The sequence below is a fragment of the Piliocolobus tephrosceles genome, chromosome 8 (genome assembly GCF_002776525.5).
Source record: "Piliocolobus tephrosceles isolate RC106 chromosome 8, ASM277652v3, whole genome shotgun sequence".
NCBI classification, from domain to species: domain Eukaryota; kingdom Metazoa; phylum Chordata; class Mammalia; order Primates; family Cercopithecidae; genus Piliocolobus; species Piliocolobus tephrosceles.
In genome coordinates this window covers 117,695,264-117,722,166 of record NC_045441.1, presented here as the reverse complement: position 1 = coordinate 117,722,166, position 26,903 = coordinate 117,695,264, and the positions used below count along the sequence as shown (strand labels likewise).

Sequence of the window (26,903 nt, the reverse complement as noted above, 5' to 3'; positions counted from 1 at the left end):
CTTACAGTCCTAATTTGGCTCCTTCTGACTTGGTTTTGTTTCCTAATCTCAACAAAAATCTTGGCTGGGTGCAGTAGCTCACACCTTTAATCCTAGCACTTTGGGAGGCTGAGGCGGGTGAATTGCCTGAGGTCAGGAGTTCTCGACTAGCCTGGCCAACATGGCAAAACCCTGTCTCTACTAAAAGTACAAAACTAGCTGGGCATTGTGGCCCACACCTGTAATCCCAGCTACTCGAAAGGCTGAGGCATGAAAATCTCTTGAACCCGGGAGGTGGGGGTTGCAGTAAGCCAAAATAGCACCATTGCTCTCCAGCCTGCCTGGGTGACAGAGTGAGACTCTGTCTCAAAAAAAAAAAAAAAAAAAAAAAAGAAAGAAAGAAAAGAAAAGAAAAAACAATCTTTAAAGGGCTCCCATTTTTTTCAATTAATAATGTAAAAAAGACTGCATTGACATGCTTAAATTCCAAAGACTTTAAGTTCTTTAGAGGATGGACTAAATGGCTGGTATCATGGCTTACAAATGTGTCTTGAATTTGATGGAGCTTATGTTGAAAAATAGTTTATTTTTTCTTCTTATCTTTTGATTCCATTTTTCCATGAATTTTTGTTTGTTTGTTTGAGACAGTCTTGCTCTGTCGCACCCCTTTTTTTTCAGTACATTGCCTTCGTGTGACATTGTTCATTGTGTTATAATGCATTTAATTATGTTACAGTTATCGTTCATGTCATTCTTACTGTCCTGGTAACTTTATTTGGATTTGGGTTTTCTCTGCAGTTTAACATGTTTACCGACAATCCTTTAAAGTTTACGCTATAGCTAGTTCTAAGTTTCATCTGTTGAGTAATTGATCGGTTTTGACTAGTTTCTCCTTCAGAGTCTTTTTAAACACATATGGCTACCTTATCTACATATTTCCAAACAGAAACCTCTGGCTTTAGGGTAGTCTTTTTTAAATGGTGAGTCCAAAATCAATTTATTGGGCCCCTCACCAAAAAATGAGACAGAATACAAAGTACCAGAGGACACTGAATAGAATCAATTAATTAATTTTAGTTTTTTGGTGTTGTTGAGACAGTCTCACTCTGTCATCCAGGCTGGAGTGCAGTGACCCAATCTCACTTCACTGCAAACCTCGGCCTCCCGGGTTCAAGCTATTCTCATGCCTCAGCCTCCTGAGTAGCTGGGACTACAGGCGTGCACCAACATGCCTGGCTTTTTTTTTTTTTTTTTTTTTTTTTTTTTGAGACGGAGTCTCATTCTGTCACCAGGCTGGAGTACAGTGTGCAATCTCGGCTCACTGCAACCTACGCCTCCCGGGTTCAAGTGATTCTCCTGCCTTAGTCTTCCCAGTAGCTGGGACTACAGGCGCGCACCACCACACCCAGCTAATTTTTGTGTTTTTAGTAGACAGAAGGTTTCACCATGTTAGCCAGGATGGTCTCTGTTAAGTGATGGTCACGAGGTCTCTTGACCTCGTGATCCATCCGCCTCAGCCTCCCAAAGTGCTGGGATTACAGGCCTAATTTTGTGTTTTTTAATAGAGATGGAGTTTCGCCATGTTGGCCAGGCTGGTCTGGAACTCCTGACCTCAGGTGATCTGACCGCCTCAGCCTCCCAAAGTGTTGGGATTACAGGCGTGAGCCACTGCGCCCAACCTAAATTTTAAAAAACTTAAAAAAAAAAAATCCTGATTCTGGGGAGTGGGTGTGTATGTGCATAGGAAGAGGCACGATGAAGGATAAAGTCCAAGATCTTACAGTTGCATAAATTCAGCTTCCTTTGTGAAATAGCTGCTGAAAGTCTGACCCCAATACATCTTGGCACGTCTCAATCACGCAGTGTTTACCATTTGTTTCCTCAGACTTGTCAGACTTTTTTAAAAGTCCAGATGCTTTCCGATTTAAAGATGGGGCTACTTCTGGATAAATCCATCTGTAATGTTGAAAAATCATAAGTCGACCATTGTAAGTCAAGGACCATCTGTATATGGCATGAGAGTTATCAGCTGTATATTTTCAGCTGTATATTTTCATGTACTTTGTCTCCTGAAGTAAATTGCCTGAGGGCAAGGACTCTTACATTTCTTTGTCATTTTTGCTAGGTGCTCAATCACTGTTCACAATGATAACAGCAGGAAAAAGTGCGCCTTCTAGTAAGTGGACAAACAAGTTTGAGTACACCGCTCTGCCCCACTCCCTTGTTATAGGGTAACATAGCAAGGCAAAGTACCTCCACAACGAGGTAAGACTAGGTCCTGTTCCTGAAGGAGCCCGCAGCCTTGTCTGTTCTGTTCGTTCCCTGGCAGATTACAGGCTGTGGAAATCCCTCTCCCCGCTCTCTAACGTGGAGTCGGCTGAGCACGACTCTGTCGCCCCAGCGCGGGAGGCCTGCGGCCGGCGGGTAGGAGGCGCTCCAGGGGACCTGGCATCGTCGGTGTGCAGCAAAGGAGCGGACCCGCGACGCAAGGAGAAGCCCTGCCTCCAGAGCCCCGCTCCTTTCCTCTTCTGGTTTTCCTCGGAAAGGGCCAGGAGACACTGGAAGGTCCGGACAGCAGCGAAGGGACGGGGTCCTTTCCAGTCCTACCCATGTACGGACACCTCTCCCCCTCATCCCCCGATATATCCTCGCTGAATCCGGGATGGGAGAGACCAACCGAGTCTAGGCATCTGCGTAGCAGCGCCGGGCAGAGCGGGGAGCCCAGGGCGGAGCCCAGTCGACTCCCGGATTCCCCTGCCCCGCCCCCGGCACGAGGCCCCGCCCCGGCGGGCCCGCCCCTCCTCGGGACCCGACCGGGCTGCGCTCACTGCCCAGCCGGGGCCCCGGGAGCCTCCAGGCGGAGAGGCTCCCGCCCGCCCTGAGCTGCGGCCTCCGCATGGAGGGGCCACTCACTCCGCCACCGCTGCAGGGAGGCGGAGCCGCCGCTGTTCCGGAGCCCGGAGCCCGGCAACACCCGGGACACGAGACGGCGGCGCAGCGGTACAGCGCCCGACTGCTGCAGGCCGGCTACGAGCCTGAGAGGTGACGCCCAGGGCAGAGCGCACGGGGCGCATCCGGGGCGGGCGGCCGAAGAGGGCGCGGCGGCTCCGGGAATCTGGCGACGCTGCGGGGGAGGGGAGGGGCACGCCCCACAAACCCTTCCCCTCTTACCGCCTCAGCCTCTAACTTCCCAAAACGCCACGCTCCCGGCCTTGGTTGGGGGATGCAGATGGGAACTGTGCGAAGGATTAGGTGCTTCGTTGCACAGGGGAGCAGAGGAGAGGGAACAGGTCGTAAAAACCTTCCCTAAAATCTTAGCCTTAGATTGGACCTCGCTACACACCCGACGACACCCCTTTCAGGTGGCTCCAACTCTTGGGGTTCAAACAGTGCTGGTTGGAGTCCTGTCCGACTTGGCTTACCCCTCCTTAGCTGTTTCCTCCTAGAACTGTCTTCAGTGGTCTTACTGGCAGGTGTTGGTGTCCAGATGGATCGCCTTCGCAGGGCTAGGTGAGGACATTCTCCCCTCCTCAGCATACACTGAGATCTGATGAGGCTGCCAGTGCAGCTCACCTCAAGGTCTCTCCAAAGACTCAGGCCCCCATGCTGGGGTCTGTAGGGGAATGAGGGACACTGGAGGAAGAGTAGGGTAGTGAGCTGGGCCCCAGGGGGACTGGCTGAAAAGGAGACAGCAGCTAATCTCTGGATTGTATCGCAGCTTGAAATGCAATCCCACTGTCCTTCTGGTCCAGAGGATTTGGACTTCTTTCTCTGCCCATCTGCTGGTGTTCAGCAGCTTGGGGAGGTGACCTGGCAGCTGGGTTTGGGTGGGGGTGGTCTGGGGGAATTAGCCTGGCATCTCTGCCCAGGGGCTGGTCGCTTATGTAAGAACTTTTAACGGCTTAAGGGGCTCCTGGGCAGTGGGGCTGCTGAGTTAGGCCCCTCCTGTGCCGGCAGGCTGCCTCTCTAGAATTGACTCAGGCTTAGGTAACCCCCAGCCTTTCTCCTATCCTAGAAATCCAGCTCCTGGAGTTCAGGGCACAGGGTGATGGGGAGGGGCCACAGGGGCTGAAGGAACCAGTTGGGGCTTGACAGAGGCAGTGCTTAGTTAGAGCAGGGGTTGCAAACATATTGTTTCAGAGCTCAGCTTGGAGCCATGTGAGTGCATCCTTTCTCCAGATTGCACTTTTGCATCAAGGGGTCATCCCTACTCCCACCCCCAACCCGACCGCACCCCGCACTTGGGCTCAGAGAGGCTGTGTAAACCTGAACCCCAGCCAGGTGGTGTAGTGAGATTCAAAACCTGCTGGCCAGACCTCCACCTGCCTTTGCCAACCTGGAGCTGTGGGAACAGGACAGGATTCCGTGAGCAGTCCTGGGTTTGAATCCAGTGTTATTGCTCTCTGGCTTGAACTTGGACAGGCTATGCCCCCGTCCCAGCTCAACAGTGCTAATGTTATTACCTTTTCTCCCCTTCCCCCATCTTCCCCTCAAGAGTATTTTGAAATCTTGTTCCTTCAAACAGCCCCAGGCCTGAGAGAGCCCTCGGGGCTCCCTGCCTGGACCTTAGTACCCAGCTGGGCACTGTTGCCCTCTACCCTGAGGAAGGGACTTGGACCTGCCTTCCTATCCCCACAGCTGCTAGGTGGGGGTCTCAGGGGACAACAGCCCTTCCTCGGCTTTGGAGGCCCACTGGTTGCCTCGGTGTCTCCTCCCCATGGAGGAAGCAGCTGGGAAGATCAGGAAGAGGGTGGAGGAGAGCGGGGGTTGAGGGTGGATTAGCGGAGTCTCTGGAAAAGCACAGCCTAACCCAGGGCTGAGCCCCAGCAGCTTAGAGTGATGAGGAGCCCAACGCAGGTCAAAGCGGGAGGCGCGTAGGGGAGCAGGAGAGGGGAGTGGGGCCATGAAGTCTGTAATCACTGGGAAGGTGACCCTCCCCATGCCTCAGCCAGGCAGCCTCCTCCCTTGGGTCCCAGAGTTCTAAGAAGGCTGGGGCAGATGTCACAATCAGGTCACCTGAGATGGTCAAATCCAGCTGCTCTCCTGGGCCCCAGCTCTGGTTGAATCCTGAATAGTACTCTAGCCATTCCTGACTCGTACTGTAGGGGACAGTGACCCAGAGCAGGTCCCTTAGTGACCCAGTGACCCAGAGAGACCACTGGGCCGGTCTCTGCTCTGTGCCGGTCTCTGCTCTGTGCTGCAGTTGGCATGATAGCTCTGTTCTTCTATGGCCAGAAAAGTACCCCAGAGCAGCTCCGAATGGTCAGGCACTTTCTCTGGCTGTTCTCACTGCTCTCCTCAGGACTCTCCCCTGGTCCCCCATGTGGCCTGGGCTCCCCGCGTGAGCCTGTGAATGCTGAAGGGTCAGAGGTGCTTCCCAGGCACCGCTGGCAAGCTGGCCCCAGCCTCTGCTCTGCACACAGATGGAACAGTCTGTGTTTTCCTGGCAGGGTCCCGGGGGCATCCATGGGGGAGGTTGGGCATCCCAGGGAACCTTGTGGCTTGGAGGCCAAGCCTCCCCTGGGCTTAGTTTCCATCACACTGCTGAGAGGTAAACAAACCCAGCCTCCCAGGGCCACAGCCAGCCACCATGCCAGGGAGGGGATTGTGTCCCATGCCACCTTATTCTCTTCTCCCCAAGTGAGCTGTGGGAGCCACAGGAGGACACAGCGAGGAGGCTGTGGAGTGTGGGTGGGGGACCACTCTTGGTCAGGGAAGAGCACTGGCAGTTCTGGTCCCATAAGAGGAAAGGATCTGCCTCCTGCCACCTCACCTTTCCCCATGTGAATCAGTCTGCTACCCAGTCACTGCCCGCATGTAGAAATCTGGATCTTGCTGGGCACCCAGGGCCACCAACTTCTGCTTTGGGGATTTTCAGAAGTTCCCTAGCCCCTGTCCTTATTTGTATGTGTAAGCCAGGCTTATGATCCTCCCCCATCTTCCCACCGCAGGACCCTCCCAAATAATAAACTGCTCTCTGAGGTTAAAAGCCCTGGTACCAACACCATTTTCTCAGCTGGAGATAGGGCGATGAGCCGAAGCACTGGGTCATGAATCAGAAGCAGTACCCCTCCCTCCCTTTCCGAACTATAGATTTTGCCTCTGTCAAGGGAATGGGTACCCAATACTTGGCAATTAATAGATTGTGGAGTTAATGTGATCATTTATGAAAAATGCTTTGTAAACTGCAGAGGGCCCCAAGGCCACCCAAAGGTCAAGGAGTGTCATTGTGAAGAATGCCCGCTCCCTAGGAAGGATGTCGGGATGAGCATAGCGGTCCAACCTCAAAGTTCTTAGTGCTGGGGAGCTGGGAGCCCAGACCAGTTTCTCAGGGCTCCGGGCCTTGATCAGGGTCCGGGGAAGAGTATGGGGGATTGGGGGACGGCAGAACCGTGTTAGAGGTACCCTGAGGAGAAGGTCAAGGTGGGTGGCCCAGGCTGGGGGAGCACTCGGGGGGGGGGGGGGGGCCCCTGCGGGGGGTCCTGGGAGGATGGACGTGTAGAGGGGGAGGGGGCGTGTCCCGGCCTGACCTGGTCCTCTCCCCCGCGGGCCCCACACCTCCTCCCGGGTCCGGGCTGGCGGGGTCGTGGGGCCACTGCAGGCGGCTGGGGGCGTGCGTGCGGCGGCGGCGGGGCCCTTTGTGCCGCGCGGGCGGAGGCGGCGGTCTCCGCGGGAGGGGCGAGAAGGGCGGGAGGGGCGGGAGGAGAGGGCGGCGCCCTGGCCCGCCCCGCCGCTGCCGCAGCCCCCGCCCTCGGCCCGCCCGGCCCGCGGCAGCAGCGTGGCCGCGGTGCGGCGTCAGCAGTAGCAGCAGCAGCAGCGGCGGCGGCGGCGGCAGCGGCAGCGGCGGGTGGCCGCGCGGGTGTTTATGTCGGGTCGCGGGGTCTCGCGGCAGCATGGCGGACTACCTGATCAGCGGCGGCACCGGCTACGTGCCCGAGGACGGGCTCACCGCGCAGCAGCTCTTCGCCAGCGCCGACGGCCTCACCTACAAGTAAGCGCGGGGGCTCGTACCCCTAGGTGCGCGCACCCACGCGCCGCGACCCCTGGGCCGGCCCTGCACGTGCGCGGCTCCCCCGGCGTTCCCGGCCCGTTGCGAGTGCCTGCTGTGGGCGCTGGGGGCTGGGCACGGGAAGGAAGGAGGCCCGCGCCGGAGCAGACGGACGTGGCACGGCGACACCGCGGCCCTCAGAGCCCTGACCCGTTTCTGGCCAAATCCGGGCTCGGCCTGCCCCCTTCCTCCTCTCAGGAGCATGGAGGGGCCCTGGGGCGTGTGGGAACTGGAGATGTGGGCGTTATGGGGAGACTTTTTCCAGCCTCTGGTCCAGGACTCCCCCTCCCAGCCTCACCACGAGGGCAGAGGGTCCCTGGAACCAAGCTTAAGCAGCTGCTTCCGCGTGGCCCCAGGAGAGGCACAGCCAGGTGATTGGGGTGGCTTATTTTCCAACTGTCCAGTCCAGCGCTTTTTCTAGTTGTGTCCCTTCCTTGCCACAGGTTGGTACTGGTGCCCCTCCCAAGGCGCGAATTATTCTGTGACTGCCACTCCTAAGCCCACCCTACAGGGGGTTTTGGAGGAGGACACAGACCTACCCGTCTGCCTCTGGCTTCCTTTGCCTTTGCGGTGGGCCCTAGGCCAGTTGTCCTGCCTGCTGCAGGCCTGGCACTACCTCTGCCTCCTGGCTGCAGGACTGTGCCCCTGCCAGGAAGAGGCATCAGAAGGGGCAGAGTGGGGATGCTGGCCAGTCAAGAGCATCCCTGCCTTGTCTCCTGCCAGCCCTGCCCTGGCTTGTAAGCACTCCTGCTTGGCCAGCAGTTTCCCTAAACACCAGGATACCCAGTCACTCCTGAGGAGTGTCTCCTCCTGCCTGCCCATAGGCGACGGGTGTATAGAATACCTAGAAAATACTACGAGGCCCAGACTCCAGCATTTCTGCTGTGGCCTCCTTGCTATACAGAAGAAGGGCTGCCAAAGTCTGGGAGCAGCCAAAATTCTTTGTTTCTTTGGTGGTCTTTGGTGATGAGATTGAGAGCCTACCTTTAATACAGTTGTCACTGAAGTCTTCTAGGAGAACTCCCTAGGGGAACGCCTAAGAGTTTCTCTAGGCCTTAGGGCAGATTAATGACCCACTCCCCCTCCACCCTGTGGCTTTTCCTTCCTGCCCTAGGGATGCCTGCTGCTTTGCTTAGCTCAGTTCAGAGTGTTCCTGAAGTGTGGGATATTTGCTTTTGGGCGTGTCTCTCAAGACCTGCTGTGATTTTAGCAGGTTGGGGCCCCTGAGCTGTGGCCCTGCACCTAGATGTACCCATGCAGGCCTACACTCACCTTCTGGGGTTTGCTGTGACTGTGGCCCACCCTAGTGCCTTGCTTTGGCTGGGGCCCCAGTGTCCTGGTCCCACCTCTAAGGCCTCTTTCCTCCCCTTTCCCATCCCAGCCATTTCTGTTCTGCTCTGTCAGAACATGCCCTGCACTCAGCCCCCTGGGGTCTCTCCATGCTGTTCCGAGCCCTGTGTGACTCAGCAGCCCAGGCACCGGGGCGTGCAGCGTGTCCTGTGCTGGGTCATGTTCATGCTGTGTTGCACCACAAAATTGTTCTCAGGTTTGTTCCCTGTGTTTACTTATTTTCTCTCCCCATCAAGATTGAGAAGTTTTCAAAGTCAGGCTCTGTCTGCTGTGTATGGCGATATGGGAACTTGTGTATGGCGATATGGGAACTTCTGTGTTGCTTGACAAACTCTGAGACCTGAAGGCAATGGGTATTTCGGGCCTATTGCCTTGATGGCGCCCCAGCAGACCTTACACTATCTTTGGCTCTAGCTCTTGGGGCTGGAGTCTGCCAGACTCTAGTGGGGGGCACAAGGTGGGAACTGCCCTGATGGGGCAGTAGGATGGGGGGGCTCTAGCCTCTGCTCCCCTAGGCTTTTTTATACACTCCTGCTGCCTTCTCTGGCATGGCAGGCTCCGCCCCTTTGGGGCTGCCCTCCCCACTAGTAATACTCACTTCTCTGTCTTCACAGCGACTTCCTGATTCTCCCAGGATTCATTGACTTCATAGCTGATGAGGTGGTGAGTACCTCTTCCTTTGACAAGGGGAGGGGGCCGTGTGTGTGGTGGAAGAGGCTGACTTCTTGCTCAGGAGCAGGGCATGGAGAGACTTTTCTTGGGAATAGGTAGATAGGATATAGCCCTCCCCCCACTTTTTTTTTTTGAGACAGAGTCTTGCTCTGTCACCCAGGCTGGAGTGCAGTGGTGTGATCTCATCTCACTACAGCCTCCACCTCCCAGAGTTAAGTGATTCTCCTGCCTCAGCCTCCTGAGTAGCTGGGATTACAGGCACCTGCCAAAACCCCCCGATAATTTTTGTATTTTTAGTGGAGATGGGGTTTTGCCATGTTGGCCAGGCTGGTCTCAAACTCCTGAGCTCAAGTGATCCACCCGCCTCAGCCTCCCAAAATGCTGCGATTACAGGGGTGATTCCACTCAGCTGGAATGGGTGGAAATAGCCTTTATCGTTGCCAGAGAAACTGGCAGAGATCAAAGGGTTATACCTGATGGGGCAGAGGCAGCTATGGGGACACAGGAGTGTCCTGAGTGAGGCCCGGCCCGGGGCTGGGTGGCTCTCTGTCAGTGACAGAGCCTATGGGCAGGTTCAGAAAAGGCCTGGGAAGGGGCTGGCTTGGGAGCGGGAAGGGGTGGGTTTGGGAGTGGCTTCCTTATTTTAGAGACCATAAGGATTGGATTTTGTCTGGAATGCTGAACAAGGACATGATAGAAGCCAGTAAAATTATAGAGATTTGAAAACGATAGACAGACTTGTTCATTGATCCACAAAGTACAAGAACTGGCAAGAGGGTTTGAAAGAGTTGCATTTTGGATAAATACAAGGAAACACAGTGTCTTGCTTTCCCAGAGGGGCTCATCAATGAGCTGAATCAATGAACAATTAACATATGATAAACTCAGAGAAGCCAAGGTGGGTAGTGATGATGGTGTAAGTCATTTCAAGAAAAAGTACCATGACTCTATGATGAATTCATATACATTAAAAAACCCGTTTCTTTTCTGTTGCTATTATTATTGCTATTTATTCTGGTCTGATTCTCATGAAAGGCCAGAGGGCCTGAGTGTGCCTAGATCAATTGCATGTGAGGGAAGTTCATGTCCAGCCTGTGTGTAGCCAGAGCTGAACCAGACAGATTTCAGGGGGAAATTCGAATGATTCTGGTTGTTTCCCTTATGACAACAACCAGGAAGCCTTCTTGGTGCAGCTGTTCAGTTTAACAGAGTTTACTGAGCACTGTGGCTTTGTGTCAGACCCTCGGCTGGCTGCTAGGAAGAGAGGGATTGAAAAGACCCCTACCAGCTGGGCATGGTGGCTCATACCTATAATCCCAGCGCTTTGAGAGGCTGAGGCAGGAGGATCTCCTGAGATCAGGAGTTTGAGACCAGCCTGGCCAACATGGTGAAACCCCATCCCTACTAAAAATGTAAAAATTAGCTGGGCGTTGTGGCGGGCATCTGTAATCTCAGCTACTTGGGAGGCTGAGGCAGGAAAATCACTTGAACCTGGGAGGTGGAGGTTGCAGTGAGTTGAGATTGCACCACTGTACTCCAGCCTGGGTGACAGAGTGAGACTCCATCTCAGAAAATAAATAAATAAATAAAGGACACCTGCCTGGCTGGCAAGGGTCTCCCTGTCCTGTGGCTTCTGTCAGGAAGGTTGTGGCCCTTCTGTGGCATGATGAAAGAGGAGAAGATGATGTTTTCTAGATCATGGGGCCAGAGGTCTGAACCAGGGTTACATAGCGGGGCCGGGCGTGGTGGCTCAAGCACTGTAAAAGCACTTTGGGAGGCCGAGACGGGCGGATCACGAGGTCAGGAGATCGAGACCATCCTGGCTAACACGGTGAAACCCCGTCTCTGCTAAAAAATACAAAAAACAAAAACTAGCCAGGCGAGGTGGCAGGCGCCTGTAGTCCCAGCTACTCGGGAGGCTGAGGCAGGAGAATGGCGTACATCTGGGAGGCGGAGCTTGCAGTGAGCCAAGATCACACCACTGCACTCCAGCCTGGGCGACAGAGCGAGCCTCCGTCTCAAAAAAAAAAAAAAAAAAAATTACATAACAAAGTCTGCTCAAATGTCTTGGGGGCTGGGATCCACTACTGTTGGCCTTCTGACCCTCAGAGGGGTGTGTGCTCTGGCCTTTCCTCCATGGGCAGGTGGCTTTTAAATGGACACTTGCAATCCTGACCGCTCTCCTGAGCTCCAGACCATTAGTTGCTTGCTTTCCTGGATGCCTAAAAGACTCTTTTCCATGCCTCCCCTGACCTCAGCCCTTGTCACCCAGAATCCATTCTCCACCTCAGAGCCTGAGTGACCTTTTTGAAACATAAATCAGATCATTTCTCTGTCGAGACCAGGGGCTTCTGTCCAAATCAAATCTGAGCTTCTCCCCATGGTCTTCATGGCCATACATGCTGCCCCTGCCTTCTTCCCGCCTCTCCCTTCCCTCCACTCCCCTGGCCTTCTTTTTCTTTCTTAAATGTGCCTCCAAAAGAATTGGACTCTGAGGCGGGTTTGCACCCAGCCCTCTTAGCCGAGTGACAGCCCTTCTGACTTCTACTTGATCGGCTCCCACCCGTCACCTCCCAGGAAAGAGGCTTTCCCCAGTTACCTTGTTGCTGGTGGTTGCTTGCCTTCTTGTTTTTCTCTACAGCCTTCATCGTGACGGAAGTCATCTTGAGCATGTGTCCTGTGTCTGTCATCTTTCTTTCCAAGTAGAACATAAGCTCTGTTAGATGAGCAGGGAACTCATCTACCGTGTTCACTGCCATGTCCCCAGGGACTGTCCTGGTGCTGGTGCATGTAGGAGCTCAGTGAGTGTTTGTCCAGTGGGTGATAAACTTCACATGGGCTGTGCCTCCATTCTCAGGACCTGACCTCAGCCCTGACCCGGAAGATCACGCTGAAGACGCCACTGATCTCCTCCCCCATGGACACTGTGACAGAGGCTGACATGGCCATTGCGATGGCTGTGAGTTACGCACCTGCATGGGGACTCCCGGGCACAGGAACTGAGCATGGTGGGCTGTGCTGAGGCGCAGGGCTGGGGAGGGATGGGCCCTCACTCTGACCACACTTCCCTTCCATGTCAGCTGATGGGAGGTATTGGTTTCATTCACCACAACTGCACCCCAGAGTTCCAGGCCAACGAGGTGCGGAAGGTCAAGGCAAGTACCAGGACTGTCCCCAGCAAGATGCCACCTGGCCGTCCCCACGTCAGAGGCCCTCCCAGCCTCCCCTGCCAGCCCTGTACTGCTGCACTCCCTGGGTATCCTTCCTCTCAGTGGAGCTGTGGGGCCGAGCCCTCATTTTCCCTCCAGCTCCTCATCCCACTGAGGGTCCTGGCTTCTCTGCGGCACAGCCGCATCCTCTGTTCCCTATGGCCAGCTCAGACATCATCCCTGGCTTTCTTCCAGCCTTTTCCTCCCCCTATCTCTGCCTGCAGAAGTTTGAACAGGGCTTCATCACGGACCCTGTGGTGCTGAGCCCCTCGCATACTGTGGGCGATGTGCTGGAGGCCAAGATGCGGCATGGCTTCTCTGGCATCCCCATCACTGAGACAGGCACCATGGGCAGCAAGCTGGTGGGCATCGTCACTTCCCGAGACATCGACTTTCTTGCTGAGAAGGACCACACCAGCCTCCTCAGTGAGGTACCTGCAGGGCAGGGGAAGCAGGGCTGGGTGCAGAGAGGACCCTCACGCTGGGGCCTCAGACTGGTGCCTGTGACCAGGGACCAGAGGGAGGCCTGGCTCCTTCTCTCTCACCTGCCAACCTGCAGGCAAATGTTCCTGGCCCCACAGGTGATGACGCCAAGGATTGAGCTGGTGGTGGCTCCAGCAGGTGTGACGTTGAAAGAGGCAAATGAGATCCTGCAGCGTAGCAAGAAAGGTACCAGGGAGCTAGTTGAAAACTCAACCCCTAGCCTGACTCCCTGTCCACAGTCCCATGATTCTTTCACAGCCTCGCAGGTTATCCCAGCAACGAGACTGGGCCCTGGGGAAGGTTTGAATAACCTCAGGCAGGCCAGAGCACAATTCCTGCCATCCTTCTCTTAGCTTAGGGAAGCTTGTCCCTAATGCAGCATCTTCACAGTATGTTTCCCAAAACTAGTCCTATGAGATGCTCATCCCAAGAAAAGCCTCTGTGGTCTTAAAAGCTTGAGCAATAACTCCTTTCTCTATCCCCTGTCTTATGTAAAGAATTGCACATTCACTTATTAAAGGATCTCAGAAGTCCTGCAGTTAAATTTATTTGACACTGGAGTTGTTTCTATATTTGCTAGCTAGAAACAACTTTAGCTTTTTTTTTTTTTTTTTTTTTTTTTGAGACAGAGTCTCACTTTGTCACCCAGGCTGGAGTGCAGTGGCACAATCTCAGCTCATTGCAACCCTTGCCTCCTGGGTTCAAGCGATTCTCATGCCTCAGCCTTCTGAGTAGCTAGGATTACAGATGTGTGCTACTACACCAGCTTATTTGTTTATTTATTTGTTTGCTTGTATTTTTAGTAGAGATGGGGTTTCACCATGTTGGCCAGGCTGGTCTTGAACTCCTGGCCTCAAGCAATCTGCTCTCCTTGGCCTCCCAAAGTGCTGGGATTACAGGCGTGAGCCACTGTGCCTGGCTACAACTTTGGCTAGCTATTTATTTATTTATTTATTTTTGAGATGGAGTCTTGCTCTCTCATCCAGGCTGGAGTGTAGTGGTGTGATCTCGGTTCACTGTAATCTCCGCTCCTGGGTTCAAGCAATTCTCCTGCCTCAGCCTCCTGAGTAGTTGGGACAACAGGCGCACACCGACACACCCAGCTAATTTTTTTGTATTTTTAGTAGAGATGGAGTTTCACCATATTGGCCAGGCTGTTCTTGAACTCCTGGCCTCAAGTGATCCACCTACTTCAGCCTCCCAAAGTGAGGAAGCTGTGAGCCACCACTCCCCGCCAACCTCGGCTCCTTAGAAAAAAAAAAGGAAAAATTAAATATTCACCAGGTCCCTGTTGGCTATACTGGGAAATGCTTCCCTGGTCCATAGTGGAGGGTTCTGTGGTGTTTGTATTGGACAGGGCACATACTTCTCCCTGCAGGTCAGCATCACTCCTGGCTAGGAGATTTCGGCCACTGTGACCCAGCAGGTGAAAGGCTGCCAGTGCTCAGGGGCTGCCCATCCCAGTCCATGGGGATGCCCATCCACAGACCCCAGGAACCTCCTGGGCTGAGAGGTTTCTTTGCTCCCTGTTCCTTGGGAAGCGGTCTAGGTCCCTAGGAACACTTCCTGGGGGGTGCTGTCACCTAGTGGCTGGCTGGGGTACTTCAGTGGAATCTCTGGCGTTGCCCACTTTCATCTTCACCCTCCTGAACATCTCTCAAACTTCTCCCCACCAAGCCTGCTTCATTTCACCCCTGCATTCCTTGTCAGGGAAGCTGCCTATCGTCAATGATCGTGATGAGCTGGTGGCCATCATCGCCCGCACTGACCTGAAGAAGAACCGAGACTACCCTCTGGCCTCCAAGGATTCCCACAAGCAGCTGCTCTGCGGGGCAGCTGTGGGCACCCGTGAGGATGACAAATACCGCCTAGACCTGCTCACCCAGGCAGGCGTCGACGTCATAGTCTTGGTGAGGCCCCTGCCTAGGTTGTGGGGGAGGTGTTTGGGTGGTTCAGCAGAGTGGAGGTCTATGAGGACCCAGGTTCACCTCTGATTAAACCTGTGCCCCTCCCTTGCCACTCTTCCTCTCTGCTTCCGAGTGCTCGCTGATGTCAGAATTAGGAGGGTGGCAGCAGGATCGCCTGAGCTCAGGGGTTCAAGGTCATAGTGTGCTAGGATCGTGCCACTGCACTCCAGCCCTGGGGACAGAACAAGACCCTATCTCAAAAGGCAAACAATGGTTTGTGTCATCTGAGATACAAAGAAAGAAAACAAACAAGTTAAAATTTTCCAATGGCACAGCCATAAGAAAGAATGAAATCCTGTCCTTTGCAGCAGCATGGACAGAGCTAGAAACCATTATCCTTAGTGAACTAACTCCAAAGCAGAAAACCAAATACTACAGGCCCTCACTTATAAGTAGGGACTAAACAGTGGGTACATGTGTTCATAAAGATGGAAATAATAGATGCTGGGGACTCTGACATGGGAGAGGGTGGGAGGGGAACGAAAAATTGCCTATCAGACACAGTTTTCGATATGTGGGTATTAGGTACACTTGAAACCCAATTCTCACCAGTATGCAGTATGCCCATTTAAGCAACAAACACATATACCCACTGAATCTTTAAAAAAAAAATAAAATAGACAAATTGCTGCAAGCAACAATTGCAAATCAAGACCCCCCCACCCCCAATAAAGGGAGGTAGAATAAGGATAAAGGCTTATTGATTCCTTGTGAGTGATCTGGACCATACATCTAGATTTATCTGTATTCTATGCCTAGGAGGAAGAGAAATTAGGAGGGTCACCGGCACCCTCTCAACAGCTCACAACAGACTGCAAACAGAGGCCCTCTGAGGGCCTTCTTGGCTGATAAGTTGACCCTAGTAATTTAGCTCATGTTCACTGAGAACTGCCTGTTTGCCAGCCACTGCGTCAAGACCTTTATGTATATCAGCCCCTTGAGGGACAATTGCCATTCCATTTTCAGATGAAGAAACAGGCTTAAATAAGTTAAGTCATTTCATTTGGTTAGTGAGTTGGTGGGAACAGGATACAGCTCCAGGCAGTGTCTCCTTGCTTTAAGGATCAGTCTGTACAATGGATAGGAAAGGCCTTATCTACTCGAAGACTGCATTAGTGGTGGTTAACCTTTCAGGAAAGCAGTCCCCTTTGAGAAGTGACTGAGAGTTGTCAAGTGAATTTCCAGAAAAAAACAAAAACAAACAAAAAACAGAAGGAAAGAGCATTCTCGTAACAGTTTTCACAGGTTTTGAGGGGTTCATCTGCTCAGGCTCTCCCTCCTGCCTTGAGCGTCCTCAGCTGTCTAAGCACAAGCTCTTCCTTCCCTTCTCACAGGACTCGTCCCAAGGGAATTCGGTGTATCAGATCGCCATGGTGCATTACATCAAACAGAAGTACCCCCACCTCCAGGTGATTGGGGGGAACGGTGAGTGCGGGGTTGCCTCTCACCCCCCTGTTCCTGCCGCTCCACTGAGAAACCTTTTTCTGTCCTTCAGCATCCCTAGGTGATGGTATGGCTCCTGGCATGGGTGGCAGGAAGCATGATGGGCTTTGGTCACCATAGGGAGGTTGGGGGTGCTAGACTGGGGTCCCAAGAAGCTGTTGGGCAGGCAAGGGCATCCCATCCTCACATTGTTCCTCTGCCCCACCCCCACCCCCACCCCCAGTGGTGACAGCAGCCCAGGCCAAGAACCTGATTGATGCTGGTGTGGACGGGCTGCGCGTGGGCATGGGCTGCGGCTCCATCTGCATCACCCAGGAAGGTGGGTGTCAGGAGGTGAGCGAGTGCCCGCTGGCCCGGGGGCCTCGCCTTTGTTCCCCAGATGCATATCAAGTACTCTCTCTGCCAGGCCCCATTCTGCCATGGTGGGCTCCGGGGTGACCCAGGCATGGGCCGCACCCCGTCGGGCCCACTGACTTAGGGGAAGGCAGATGTAAGCAGGACGCAAGAGCTCTAGCCTGCTTCTCAGAGTGCGGTCAAGGGGGCTCCGCCTGGGGCTTGGGGCTGGTGTGACTGTCCAAGGGGCTTGTTGGAACCTCAGGGTTTGGATTTGATTTGTGACAAGGCAGATATTTAAGACACAGAGACGACGTGTCCCTGAATATATAAGGATATATTATGCACCCACTTCACCATGTGGTTTGGGAGTGGGGAGTTCCACCCAATTACAAAGCCCTTCTGCAGGGTGGGTTTCTGAACATGAAGTGGGAAAGGGGGACCCTGACATGTGTCCCCCATGTGGTTATTGAGGAGGTATTCCCTGGAGGCTGGTGTCTGACTTGTGGGGTGGCTGCCTGGAAGACTGGGGTCCTAGCTTGGCCTGAGGAGATGTACCCAGCCCCTCCTGTGAGGGCCATTTCTCCAAAACACGGAGTGATGCATTTGGCCTTTCCTGGCCCAAACAGCTCTCCCTTTTGGTCTTCAGAGCCTCTGCTATTTAGGTTTGTGCCCTTTGCCTTAGCTGGCTACCTTAGCTGGTGAAGTGAGGGCCCTCTCTCATCCACTTAACAAATATTCATTAGGCACCTACTTGTTTCAGGTACTGTTCAAAGCCTTGAGGTAGAGTAGGGACAAAACAAATGAGAGGCGCCATCTCTGGTTTATCCAGCTTTGCATCTGTCCCGAGATAGGTGCTGGTCCTTACAGTCTCCATCTAAAACCTAACACTGAAGGACCTTGGACACTTAGACTTGAAGAAATGCAAACCAGGATCCCAAAGGGGACCGTAGTACCTAACCCTGGTAACAGTTTTTGCAAACGAAAGCCTTGAGGGGGAACTTGTGCCTTGAGAGCAGGCGAGGCTGTGGCCACCCGTCTGGGGGCATTGGGCTCTGAAGGCCACTTCTGATGCCCCATCGGAATCTCCTGTCATGCTCTTAGGGGTGGGGTGGCCAAGATCCCTGGAGTGACACTCATCCTGCTGGTATTTGCCAGCACCTGTGTTATGCCTCAGAAACACCATCCAGCCGTGTCCCTTTTCCCGACTAGAGGTAGTGCGCAGGAGGAGGAGCTGACCTGGCCCCGTGCCTGGCCCCAGAGTTGCTGTTGACTCTTCTCTGCCTTGTGCACCCCACCCTCCCCCAGTGATGGCCTGTGGTCGGCCCCAGGGCACTGCTGTGTACAAGGTGGCTGAGTATGCCCGGCGCTTTGGTGTGCCCATCATAGCCGATGGCGGCATCCAGACCGTGGGGCACGTGGTCAAGGCTCTGGCCCTTGGCGCCTCCACAGGTGAGGGGAAAATGTGCTGGGGATGGGGCAGGCGAGGGCTGAAAGCCGGGTGGGGCACTCGTGGGCTAGAGGCACTAATCCCTTGCTCACTGTAGTGATGATGGGCTCCCTGCTGGCTGCCACCACGGAGGCCCCTGGCGAATACTTCTTCTCAGACGGGGTGCGGCTCAAGAAGTACCGGGGCATGGGCTCACTGGATGCCATGGAGAAGAGCAGCAGCAGCCAGAAACGATACTTCAGGTTCCCTGACCCTGGGCCCCACCTGGGCAGATCAGCCCACAACCCTTCAGGGCCTGCTCATGCCACCGACTTCCCCAGATGGCAGCCAGTCCTCATATGGTGGTTCTGGAAACTGAGGCACAGGGCATAAGTAGCAGACATAGGATCTGTCCCTGGGCCACCTGACTCAGAGCCCAGCGAGGGGTGGCTTGGGGGACCTTCCTGGGCGGTATCCCCTTTGTGCCCTTAAGAGGTGGGGTGGGGTCCTTTGAGCTTCAAGCTGCTGGGCTCAGTCTTCCAACCTCCACGCAGCGAGGGGGATAAGGTGAAGATCGCACAGGGTGTCTCAGGCTCCATCCAGGACAAAGGGTCCATTCAGAAATTCGTGCCCTACCTCATAGCGGGCATCCAACACGGCTGCCAGGATATCGGGGCCCGCAGCCTGTCTGTCCTTCGGTGAGTGCTGAGACTGGGGGTGGCTCCTGCTTCCTTTCTCTCGCTCTTCTCCACCCGTGGTGGCCCTGACCCGCTCCACCTACCTGCTTCCTAGGTCCATGATGTACTCAGGAGAGCTCAAGTTTGAGAAGCGGACCATGTCAGCACAGATCGAGGGTGGCGTCCATGGCCTGCACTCGTAAGTGTGGTGGCCTCCTCGTTGACACCTGCAGGCAGTGGGTTGGGCAGGTGGGGCCAGGGTTCTGAGGCCAAGCTGAGGTCAAGGGACCCCATGGACCACCTGCAGCAGAGACAGATGCTGCTGCAGGATGGCCCCTCACCCTCTCCTCCAGGGCCCAGACACCCTGTTCCTCATCCGTTAGCCCCCATTCAAGCAGGCCCTCCCCTTCCCTCGGGCCTCTTCCGAGCAGGGCACAGGAGGTGTGGCCACTCACTGTACCTGGACTCCCAGCCCTCGCTTGCTCAGGAAGCTTGGTGGCTGGTGGCAGGGGCTGGTGGTGGCACCAGGCAGCCAGGCAGAAGATGTGGGTGTGACCCCTCTGGCGGGGACAAGGGCAGAGAGACAGATGCCAGGGTCAGCGCTGGGGCAATCGTGGGCGGGGGCAGTGCTCGTTGGCAGCAGTTCCGTTGGCAGCAGTAGTTGCAGGCATGCGCCCCACCCTGGTCAGGAGCCCTGTTCCCAGGCATCAGCGGGCGTCTAACCTGTGTCTCTTTCCGCCCCACCCTTCCGTAGCTATACCTTTCTGCCGTGTAAGTAAACGCGCTGCCCGGGCCAAGCGTAGAGTAGAGCAGGGGCAGTCTGGGTGGGACCTGGGCTGGAGGTGGGGGTGGGTATTGGGTGGGGGTGGGAGGGTGCTGGGGTATAGCCATGAGGTGTGGACCCTGGGTTTGGGCCCCCCGGCCCCCTAACTCCAACACCATCTTGGAGGAAACCAGCAATGTCCCCTCATCCAACTGAAACACAGATCCCTTTCTGGCTGCAGAGAGACGCCTGTGACCTCAGGCCTAAGGCTGCCCCATCTTAGACTGGACCCAGTGACTACAAGCAGCCTAGGCCACTGTGCCTGCTGGGCTGGGGCTAGGTGTAGATACAGGCAGCAGAGGTTCGGCCCCAGGTTGGAGCTTGCTCCACGAGGATGGGCCGTGCCTGCCTGAGCTGTCCCTCCACCCTGGGCACTGAGGACAGTCCACTCAGATGTGGCGATGGCCCAAAGGAGCATGGCCATCTCTGGACCCAGCATGGTTCTTCAGGGAACGCTGGCCTGGGGGAGGACAGAGGCCCAAGGCCTGCTCCAGGCCCTCCTCCTGTCCGCTACAGCTGAGATCCCAGGGCTCCTCAGCTCTCTGCTCTCTCCCGCATCTGGGGGCCCTGGGGAAATGGTTTTGGAAGGGAGCAGGGTCCACACACCCACTCTTGTTCCCCCTCTTGCCTTGTCCCCACAGTTACGAGAAGCGGCTGTACTGAGGACAGCGGTGGAGGCCGAGGTGGTGGAGGAGGCGCACCCCAATGTCCACTTTTGGGCACAACCTCCCTCCATAACTGAGTGATCCACAGATTTGCACTACGGGTTCCCCAGCTCCTTTCCAGGGAGAGAGGAGGGGAGGTCCTGAGGGGGCTGCTGCCTCTCGCTCGGCATCCCCTGCAGTCACGATTGCTCCCTTGGCCAGGCTGCCCTGGGAGCCCCCCTGAGCCCAGCCAGCCGGGCTCTCAGGCCCTGCGCCTGCCTCAGGTCTTTCTTGCTGCAGCCTGTTTCAGCCCGGCCCCCACCCCAGGGGCAGGTGGCCCCTCCTGGCCTCTCCTATAGGGCACCTCCCTGCCCCCAGCCCCCCAGGAAATGGTGCTCTCCTGGCCCTGCCTCTGGCCCTTCCCGGGCCGCTGCCCCCTCAGCCATGTGGCACTTCTGAGCTCCTGACCTAGGCCAAGGGGAGGTCTCTGCCCCCTTCCCCGGGCCTGGGCTACCCTTGGGTCCTGCTCCTCAGGCCACTCCCCTGTCCCTGGCCCTGGGGAGGAGGCTGCCCTGGTCATGGCCGCCTGCCTGTCATTCCTGACTCACCACCGTCCCCAGGTGAACCATTCCTCCCCTCTCCTCAGCTGCAGTTGAAGGCTTTAACTTTGCACACTTTGGGATCACAGTTGCGTCATTGTGTGTTAAATACTCGGAATAAATCAAGCAGGTCTCAACGCCTCCACCATCTTGTCTGTATTCCCTGTCCGTTGGGTGACTGGAGCCCCATCAGAGTTGGGCTGGAGGGTGTGGCACCAGGCCCTGCTTCCCCAGGAAGGTATGAGGGCGTTGTGGTACTGGGGGTGGGGTGGGGGTGTGTTGGTGCAGGTGGGCCCCATGTCAGGAGGTCTCCCAGGCTTGTGCCACACTGGCAGGTTTACCTGCTGCAAGCTGCTCGGCAACTCCTACAGCCGGGCAGCATTGTGGAGGGGTCATCACGGCTGTAGAATTCTAGCATCGGGGCCTCACACCCGGCTGCTGAAAAATGCCCACCGCAGCCTCATCATGCCACATGGTGCAGCCAGGGCACAGGTGGCAGTACAGCATGGCCAGGGCCTGTGGTCTCATCTGCCGAAACATACCTATAGGTACAAAGCAGAGTGGGTCAGCTCCCACCGTTCATATGTGCCTCAGGACCTGCCTCCCAGCCTCAGTTCCCACTGGTGCAGACAGTACTGTCACATGAGCTGCTGAATACCCCTAGAGTTGCGGGGTTTTGGAACATTCATATTGCCTTCCTGTGCCTCTGTTTTTGGGCAGTAGGCACAAAGCTGTCTATCGAAGGTACAGACGCTGCTCCATACAGCCATCACTCAAGTGGGCCGAGGCAGGGAAGATGGCCAGGGGATCCTTGGGTGGCGGGAATGAGCAGACCAAGGAGAAGATCTGGATACACTCCTATGGCTAAGGGAGGGGCCCTCAGCTCCCTGCTGCCATGCTGTACCAATGCCTGCCCTCTCCCAGACCCCTTCTGCCAGAGAACTATTTGCTCAGGGGCCAGCCTTTCACTGCATCATTTTTTAGCTTTGTGCTTCTAGGGACAAGAAAGAGCTAGACAGCAGGACTATCAGGTGGGCTCAGAGCTGGTTCAGCATCTGCTCTAGGAGTTCTTGAAAAGTGAATGGGTCATTGACAGTCCTGGGAGGCCTTGTGCCCTGGAGTCTGGCTTTGATGAGCACCTGAGTCAGAGGTGACCCAGCAGGGAGGGAGGACAATGCCCAGGTCCCAGGGGATGGTTGAAGATGAGAGAGGATGGACCAAAACAGGGCCAAGTTTCGTGGTTCGTCTTGTGCATTGGTTTACAAAAATCATGCAGGAAGCAGCTTGACCAGCCATTGAGATCAGAAAGATCTAAGCGTTTTCAGATAAATGCCAAGTCACTCTGAATCAAGAGCGTGAGTGGTTCAAAGGGAGAGGTTCCATTTTGAACTAAACCTAGTTGGTTAATAGAGCTGACGAATAGGATGAATTACCTTGTAAGTCAGTGATCTCCCCCTTAAGGTATGGTAGCATTAGTATGGCCCTTCGAGAGGAGGTTTTAGCACGGTGGCCCTGGAAGTTTGGTGCATGTCAGAATCACCTGGAGAGCTAATAACAAACAAGTCCTAGGCTTGCCGTAGTAGGATGGGGTCTGGGCCTCTGGGTTGCTACTCAGCCCCTCAATTCTGATACATTCTAAAGTTAGAGGATTACTGTTTTAGAGGAATTCCATGCATCTAGTTATATGGTCTGAGACTTGTTACAGCACGCATCCTAAGTAAAGCAGATGACACAGCACCCACCCCCAGGCTTCATTGCAAGGGTTATGTGAGAACAAATGAGGAAGGTTACAGGCGCTCAGTAAATGAGTCTTTTTTTTTTTTTTTGAGACAAAATCTCACTCTGTCACCCAGGCTGGAGTGCAGTGGCATAATCTTGGTGCCCACCACCACGCCCAGCTAATTTTTGTATTTTTAGTGGAGATAGGGTTTCACCATGTTGGCCAGGCTGGTCTTGAACTCCTGCTGCCTCGGCTTCCCAAAGTGCTGGGATTACAGGCGTGAGTTAATGAGTCGTATTGTGTCCTATGGGCTCTCCCTTTGCCTGGGTGATAAATGCATGTAAGTCTGGACCCAGGCAACACACTTACTCTGGGTTGCAAATTCAGCCACAGTGCAGGAGGCTCAAGTGGGACAAAGGGAGAGAGACTCTGGGTAGGAAGGCCACAGCAGGTGGATATTCAGAGGCAGCTCAGAGCCACATTTGGGAGAAATGCAAATCAGAGATGCCTTGGTCAGCAGTACTACCTGCCCCCCTGAAGTCCAACCAGATCTGTGCAGCGCACGTGCCCCCTCATCCCTCCTTGACACACACCCAGCACCATGTGGTCCAGGCTACTCACCACCAGGTTGTCGAAGATGTGGCCCCACAGGCGCTGAACCATGCTGCTGTGGTGCCCCAGGTCCCGGCTCATGGGCAGCGGCATCTGCGCAAAGGTGTACCCACCCAGGGAGAGGGTGCACTGCCAGCGTGCAGCCAGCCAGTGCCCCAGGATCCCTGCAGCAACATCAGCATTCAGGCAGCCCGCACCAGGCCACCGCAAAAGAAATGGCTCAGTACACTCTCCCAGCCAGCGCGTCAAAGCTGCAGGCCAGGTGGAGCTGCAGGGACTTAGCCTAGGCAGCCAGCCTCGCCCCCAGCCAGGGCAGGAACAAGAGCAACAGGTAGAGCCAGGGGACTGGGAGGCCCGGGCTTCAGTGCAGGTGTGTGGAGCAGGAGAGTCAAGTTACCCTCCCGGGGTGGGGGGTAGCAGTGGGGCCATCTCTGGTGTACCCTGGGGGACCAAGTGGAGGAGGAGTGGGTGGCCCTAGCCGTCTCCCAGGCTCCAAGGACTGAGAACAGGGCCCTCAGATGGCATGGCCCATTCATTCAAGGGGGACTGGACTAGCCCTCTGAGGCTCCTTTCAGCTTCCGTGGCTCCAGTGCCAGTCAGGAAGTGGGCAGTCAGCCGGAGGGGAGCCACTCAGCTCCCCTCAGTCTTTCCCTCCACCCCTCTCCTCACATCCAGAGTCAGGACTGGAGAGGAAGAGAGGACCCAACCATTGGGGCGTGGTGGGTTGGCGGAGGTAGCTCCTCCCTCTCCCCTTCATTAGAGCTTTTTATTCTTTCAGGATCCCTTCTGGCTTGTAAGGGTCAAATTCCACCCTCAGCCTCTCTGACCCCGCTATAGCCTGACACTCACTCAGCTAACCAGGAGGTTGCAGGGCCAACCCTGCCCACCTCACCTTACCCCTGAAGCCTTCCTGCCTCCTGCTGAGGAGAGTTTGGAGGCAGAGAACCTGGGCAGAAGGCAGCGGCCAGGTGGCAGCCTCCAGCCACATGCAGCCTCTTCTAGGCCAGAGTACCCAGCCCCACCTCTCACACCTATTGTCCTCAGAGCAGGGCTTCTCACCTCCAGGGTTCAGGCATCACCATCGCCAGCCTCCTCCTTGCTTACCCTTCTGGCTTAGCTCAGGAGGGAAAACAGGTGGGATCAGGGACCCAGGAGACCTGGTCCCCAGCCTCCTGCTCCACCTGCTCTTAAGCTTCTGGGCTGAGAGCCAGGGTGTTGGCTCCCAAGTCAACTTCGCCCCCCACCCCCACCCCAGCCCAGCTAGAGTTGGAGAGGGGACATCTGGATAGCAAGATGTGGTATTAGCCTGGAACAGGTAAAGAGCAGCCTTTCGCTCACCCTGTGCCTCAGTTTCTCTACTTGTGATCCTAAAAGGGAAAGAGGTACACCCCCACCCCCAGGCATCCCAACTTCAGATATTTCACTTCCCCCTTCACTTTTCAGGGCAGGCTGATCTCAGGGTGGCCAAGCCCAGGGGCTGCCTTGGGCGGGTATTGAACTCAGGAGTCCTGGTCTCATAGCAGGCACCTTTCTGCTTCTCCCTCTTCTGCCAGTGGGCAGGACGATCTGAGGCTCCAAGGGGTTCACCTGGCAATTGTCAGGTGGGTAGGAAGGTTCTCCCAGAGAAGAAAAGGGGACTCGGGTCTAGGAGCAGTGGGAGCTGAGCGGTTCCCCAGGAGGGGATGTTGCACCAGGACCTTGCGGTGACCCACATGTCACTCTCCTACCTCAACTTTAACCTCTTCATTTCCATGGCTCCCTCCCTGTGGAAAGGCAGGTAGTGGGAAACAGTTTCCAAGAGGATTGCAAGCCACGGGAAAGCAACTAGGGGAGAGACGTTCTTGGACCTCAGGCTACCAGGAATCCTGCTTTCCTGTCCTCTCTCTTTATGTGTAGAGAAGGACATCGCTCCCACCCTCCACAGTGCTTCCAACTCCTTCCCATGCCTCTAATCTCTGGGAAAGTCTGGGGGCAGAAGGAGCAAAGAGCTTTTATGTGATGCTGTGGGGGAGAATGGGCAGGGGAAGAGGAGTGTTCCCTGTTCCAGGCTGTGGGACTCTGGGTCTGGGAGCTTCAGAAGCAGTGTGGCACTGTGTCCGGCAGATGGCGCCGAGACCCATCGACCGGTGGGACCCCAGGGAACCCGGAGTGGGGCAGTTTCCTAGGCAACAAGCAGCCCTTCTTTTCAAAGCCCGGCCTTTGGCAACCATTCCCTGGTTACCTGCATCCGTAGTAAAATTTGGCTTCCGAAGGACAGGCAGGGTTTGGGGGTAAACTAATTTCATCTCCCAGAAAGGAAAGAGGCTGGCTAGGTGGAGAGAGGAACCTAAAAGACCTGTTTTCTGCCACCATTCATTACCATGCTGTAAAGGTGCATCTTATCCTCAGCAACCTATAGCAGTAATGCCTGTTCCTTTATGATGGATGGGACGACGAGGCTAGGAGAGAGTGACTTGCCCAAGTTGCCAGTGGGTAGGGCCTGGGCCTGCCTGGATGTCCTTGGGTCCATTCCATTCTTTCTCCCAGCAGCTGTGAAGTGTCCAAGCCGTGTGAGGGCGCTGGTGCAGAGGCTTGCCAGGAAGCCAGGAGCTGCAGGAGTGGCTGGAGAGAGGCAAGAATAAATCCAGCCCCTTCCAGCTGAGCTCTTTCCTTGCTTGACCTGGTGTGGGGAGACCCCACTGCTCAGGGTCTCCCCTGACCTCATGGTGGGGCCTTCTCCTGGCAAAGGACCACAGAGGGACAGGGAATAGCAGTTCAGACTGTGGAGGTCATATGGCCCCTCTGCGGTTTCAGGACAGGAGAGCTTGCCAAGGAGGACACAAAGCTGGAACCCAGGACTACCTGGGGAGAGGAGATGCAGGAAAGGATTCCATTCCGTTCCAGGGACTGTTCAGAGGAGAAAACTGACTTCAAGTAGGTCAAGGGACGTATTTGGAGGATTCAAATCCAGTTCAATTACCTGCTCTCCACTCCCTCGAGCTCTCATCTCCCTTCCTACTCCACATCTCACACTGATCATAACCAATGCTGAATTTCTGACTCCCTGTAGTAGTCTGGGTTCTCCAGAGAAACAGAACCAATCATACATATTTTTCTAAAAAGAAAAATGTGTGTGTTTGTGGAGAGACAGAGAAAGAGAGACAGACTATTATAAAGAATTGGCTCACATCATTGTGGAGGCTGACAAGTCCCAAGACCTGCAGTTGCCAAGCTGGAGACCCAGGAGAGCCAATGGTGTAGTACCAGTTCGAGTCCAAAGGCCTGAGAACCAGGAGAGCTGATGGTGTAAGTCCAGAGTCCAAAGGCAGGAGAAGACTGATGTCCCGGCTCGAAGACAGGCAGAGAGAGGAGATTTTCTCTTACTCAGCCTTTTTTGTTCTATTCAAGCCTTCAATGGATTGGATGAGGGCCACCCACACTGGGGAGGGCTGCCTGCTTCATTCAATCAGCTGATTCAAATGTAAATCTCATCCAGAAACACCCTCCCAGACACACTCAAAAATGTATTTAAACAAATACCTGCGCACTCTGTGGTCCAGTCAAGTTGACACATATAATTAACATCACACTCCCTGCCACCCTCCCAGACCTGGTCCTCCTTACATTTACCCTATCTTAAAAACTAACAAATTCATTCCTCTGGTTGCTCAGATAAACAAAACAAAACAAAACAAAAACCCTTGGAGTCATTCTTGACTACACTTATCTCTCACTATTTATTTATTTATTTATTTATTTATTTATTTATTTATTTATGAGACAGGGTCTTGCTCTGTCTCCCAGGCTGGAGGGCAGTGGCACAATCATAGCTCACTGCAGCCTTGACCTCCTAGGATTAAGCAATCCTCCTACCTCCGCCTCCTGAGTAGCTGGGACTACAGACACGCACTGCCACTCCTAGCTAATTTTTTATTT

At 54.9% G+C, this 26,903-nt stretch overlaps 2 protein-coding genes and 1 long non-coding RNA gene across 16 annotated transcripts; 2 read left to right on the top strand and 1 right to left on the bottom strand.

Annotated features, from left to right (window-relative positions):
• Nucleotides 1-2,110: 2,110 nt before the first annotated feature.
• LOC111550180 lies at nucleotides 2,111-2,659 on the top strand. The gene is made up of 2 exons (XM_023223467.1): nucleotides 2,111-2,155; nucleotides 2,309-2,659. The coding sequence occupies exons 1-2, from the start codon at nucleotides 2,125-2,127 to the stop codon at nucleotides 2,632-2,634; spliced, it is 357 nt and encodes a 118-aa protein (XP_023079235.1). The 5' UTR covers nucleotides 2,111-2,124; the 3' UTR covers nucleotides 2,635-2,659.
• A 79-nt stretch (nucleotides 2,660-2,738) lies between these two features.
• Nucleotides 2,739-20,802, top strand: IMPDH1 (inosine monophosphate dehydrogenase 1). Of its 14 annotated transcripts, none has more exons than XM_023223453.1 (18): nucleotides 2,739-3,021; nucleotides 3,298-3,489; nucleotides 6,872-6,970; nucleotides 8,409-8,573; nucleotides 8,992-9,040; nucleotides 11,907-12,008; nucleotides 12,130-12,204; nucleotides 12,483-12,689; nucleotides 12,840-12,927; nucleotides 14,452-14,651; nucleotides 16,043-16,133; nucleotides 16,375-16,470; nucleotides 17,793-17,936; nucleotides 18,032-18,176; nucleotides 18,468-18,611; nucleotides 18,706-18,789; nucleotides 19,345-19,361; nucleotides 20,055-20,802. In XM_023223453.1, the coding sequence occupies exons 1-18, from the start codon at nucleotides 2,876-2,878 to the stop codon at nucleotides 20,153-20,155; spliced, it is 2,145 nt and encodes a 714-aa protein (XP_023079221.1). In that variant the 5' UTR covers nucleotides 2,739-2,875; the 3' UTR covers nucleotides 20,156-20,802. The 14 variants fall into 14 exon arrangements, with proteins under 14 accessions (XP_023079221.1, XP_023079223.1, XP_023079222.1 ...); XM_023223455.2 differs by having other exon boundaries at nucleotides 2,742-3,021; nucleotides 3,412-3,489; XM_023223454.2 differs by lacking the exon at nucleotides 19,345-19,361 and having other exon boundaries at nucleotides 2,744-3,021.
• LOC111550183 lies at nucleotides 20,733-26,281 on the bottom strand. The gene is made up of 2 exons (XR_002733954.1): nucleotides 26,156-26,281; nucleotides 20,733-21,198 (listed from the first exon to the last, which is right to left on the bottom strand). It is a non-coding gene; the product is annotated as an uncharacterized LOC111550183 (long non-coding RNA).
• Between the last annotated feature and the right edge of the window lie 622 nt (nucleotides 26,282-26,903).

What these genes read in the sequence shown, in the direction of transcription:
- LOC111550180 (XM_023223467.1), top strand. Translation starts at nt 2,125, where the DNA reads ATGATAACAGCAGGAAAAAGTGCGCCTTCTA. An exon ending in AGGAAAAAGTGCGCCTTCTA is followed by an intron (nt 2,156 to 2,308) that starts GTAAGTGGACAA and finishes GTTCCCTGGCAG; the next exon opens with ATTACAGGCTGTGGAAATCC.
- IMPDH1 (XM_023223453.1), top strand. Translation starts at nt 2,876, where the DNA reads ATGGAGGGGCCACTCACTCCGCCACCGCTGCAGGGAGGCGGAGCCGCC. An exon ending in ACATGGCCATTGCGATGGCT is followed by an intron (nt 12,009 to 12,129) that starts GTGAGTTACGCA and finishes CTTCCATGTCAG; the next exon opens with CTGATGGGAGGTATTGGTTT. An exon ending in CCAGGTGATTGGGGGGAACG is followed by an intron (nt 16,134 to 16,374) that starts GTGAGTGCGGGG and finishes CCCCACCCCCAG; the next exon opens with TGGTGACAGCAGCCCAGGCC.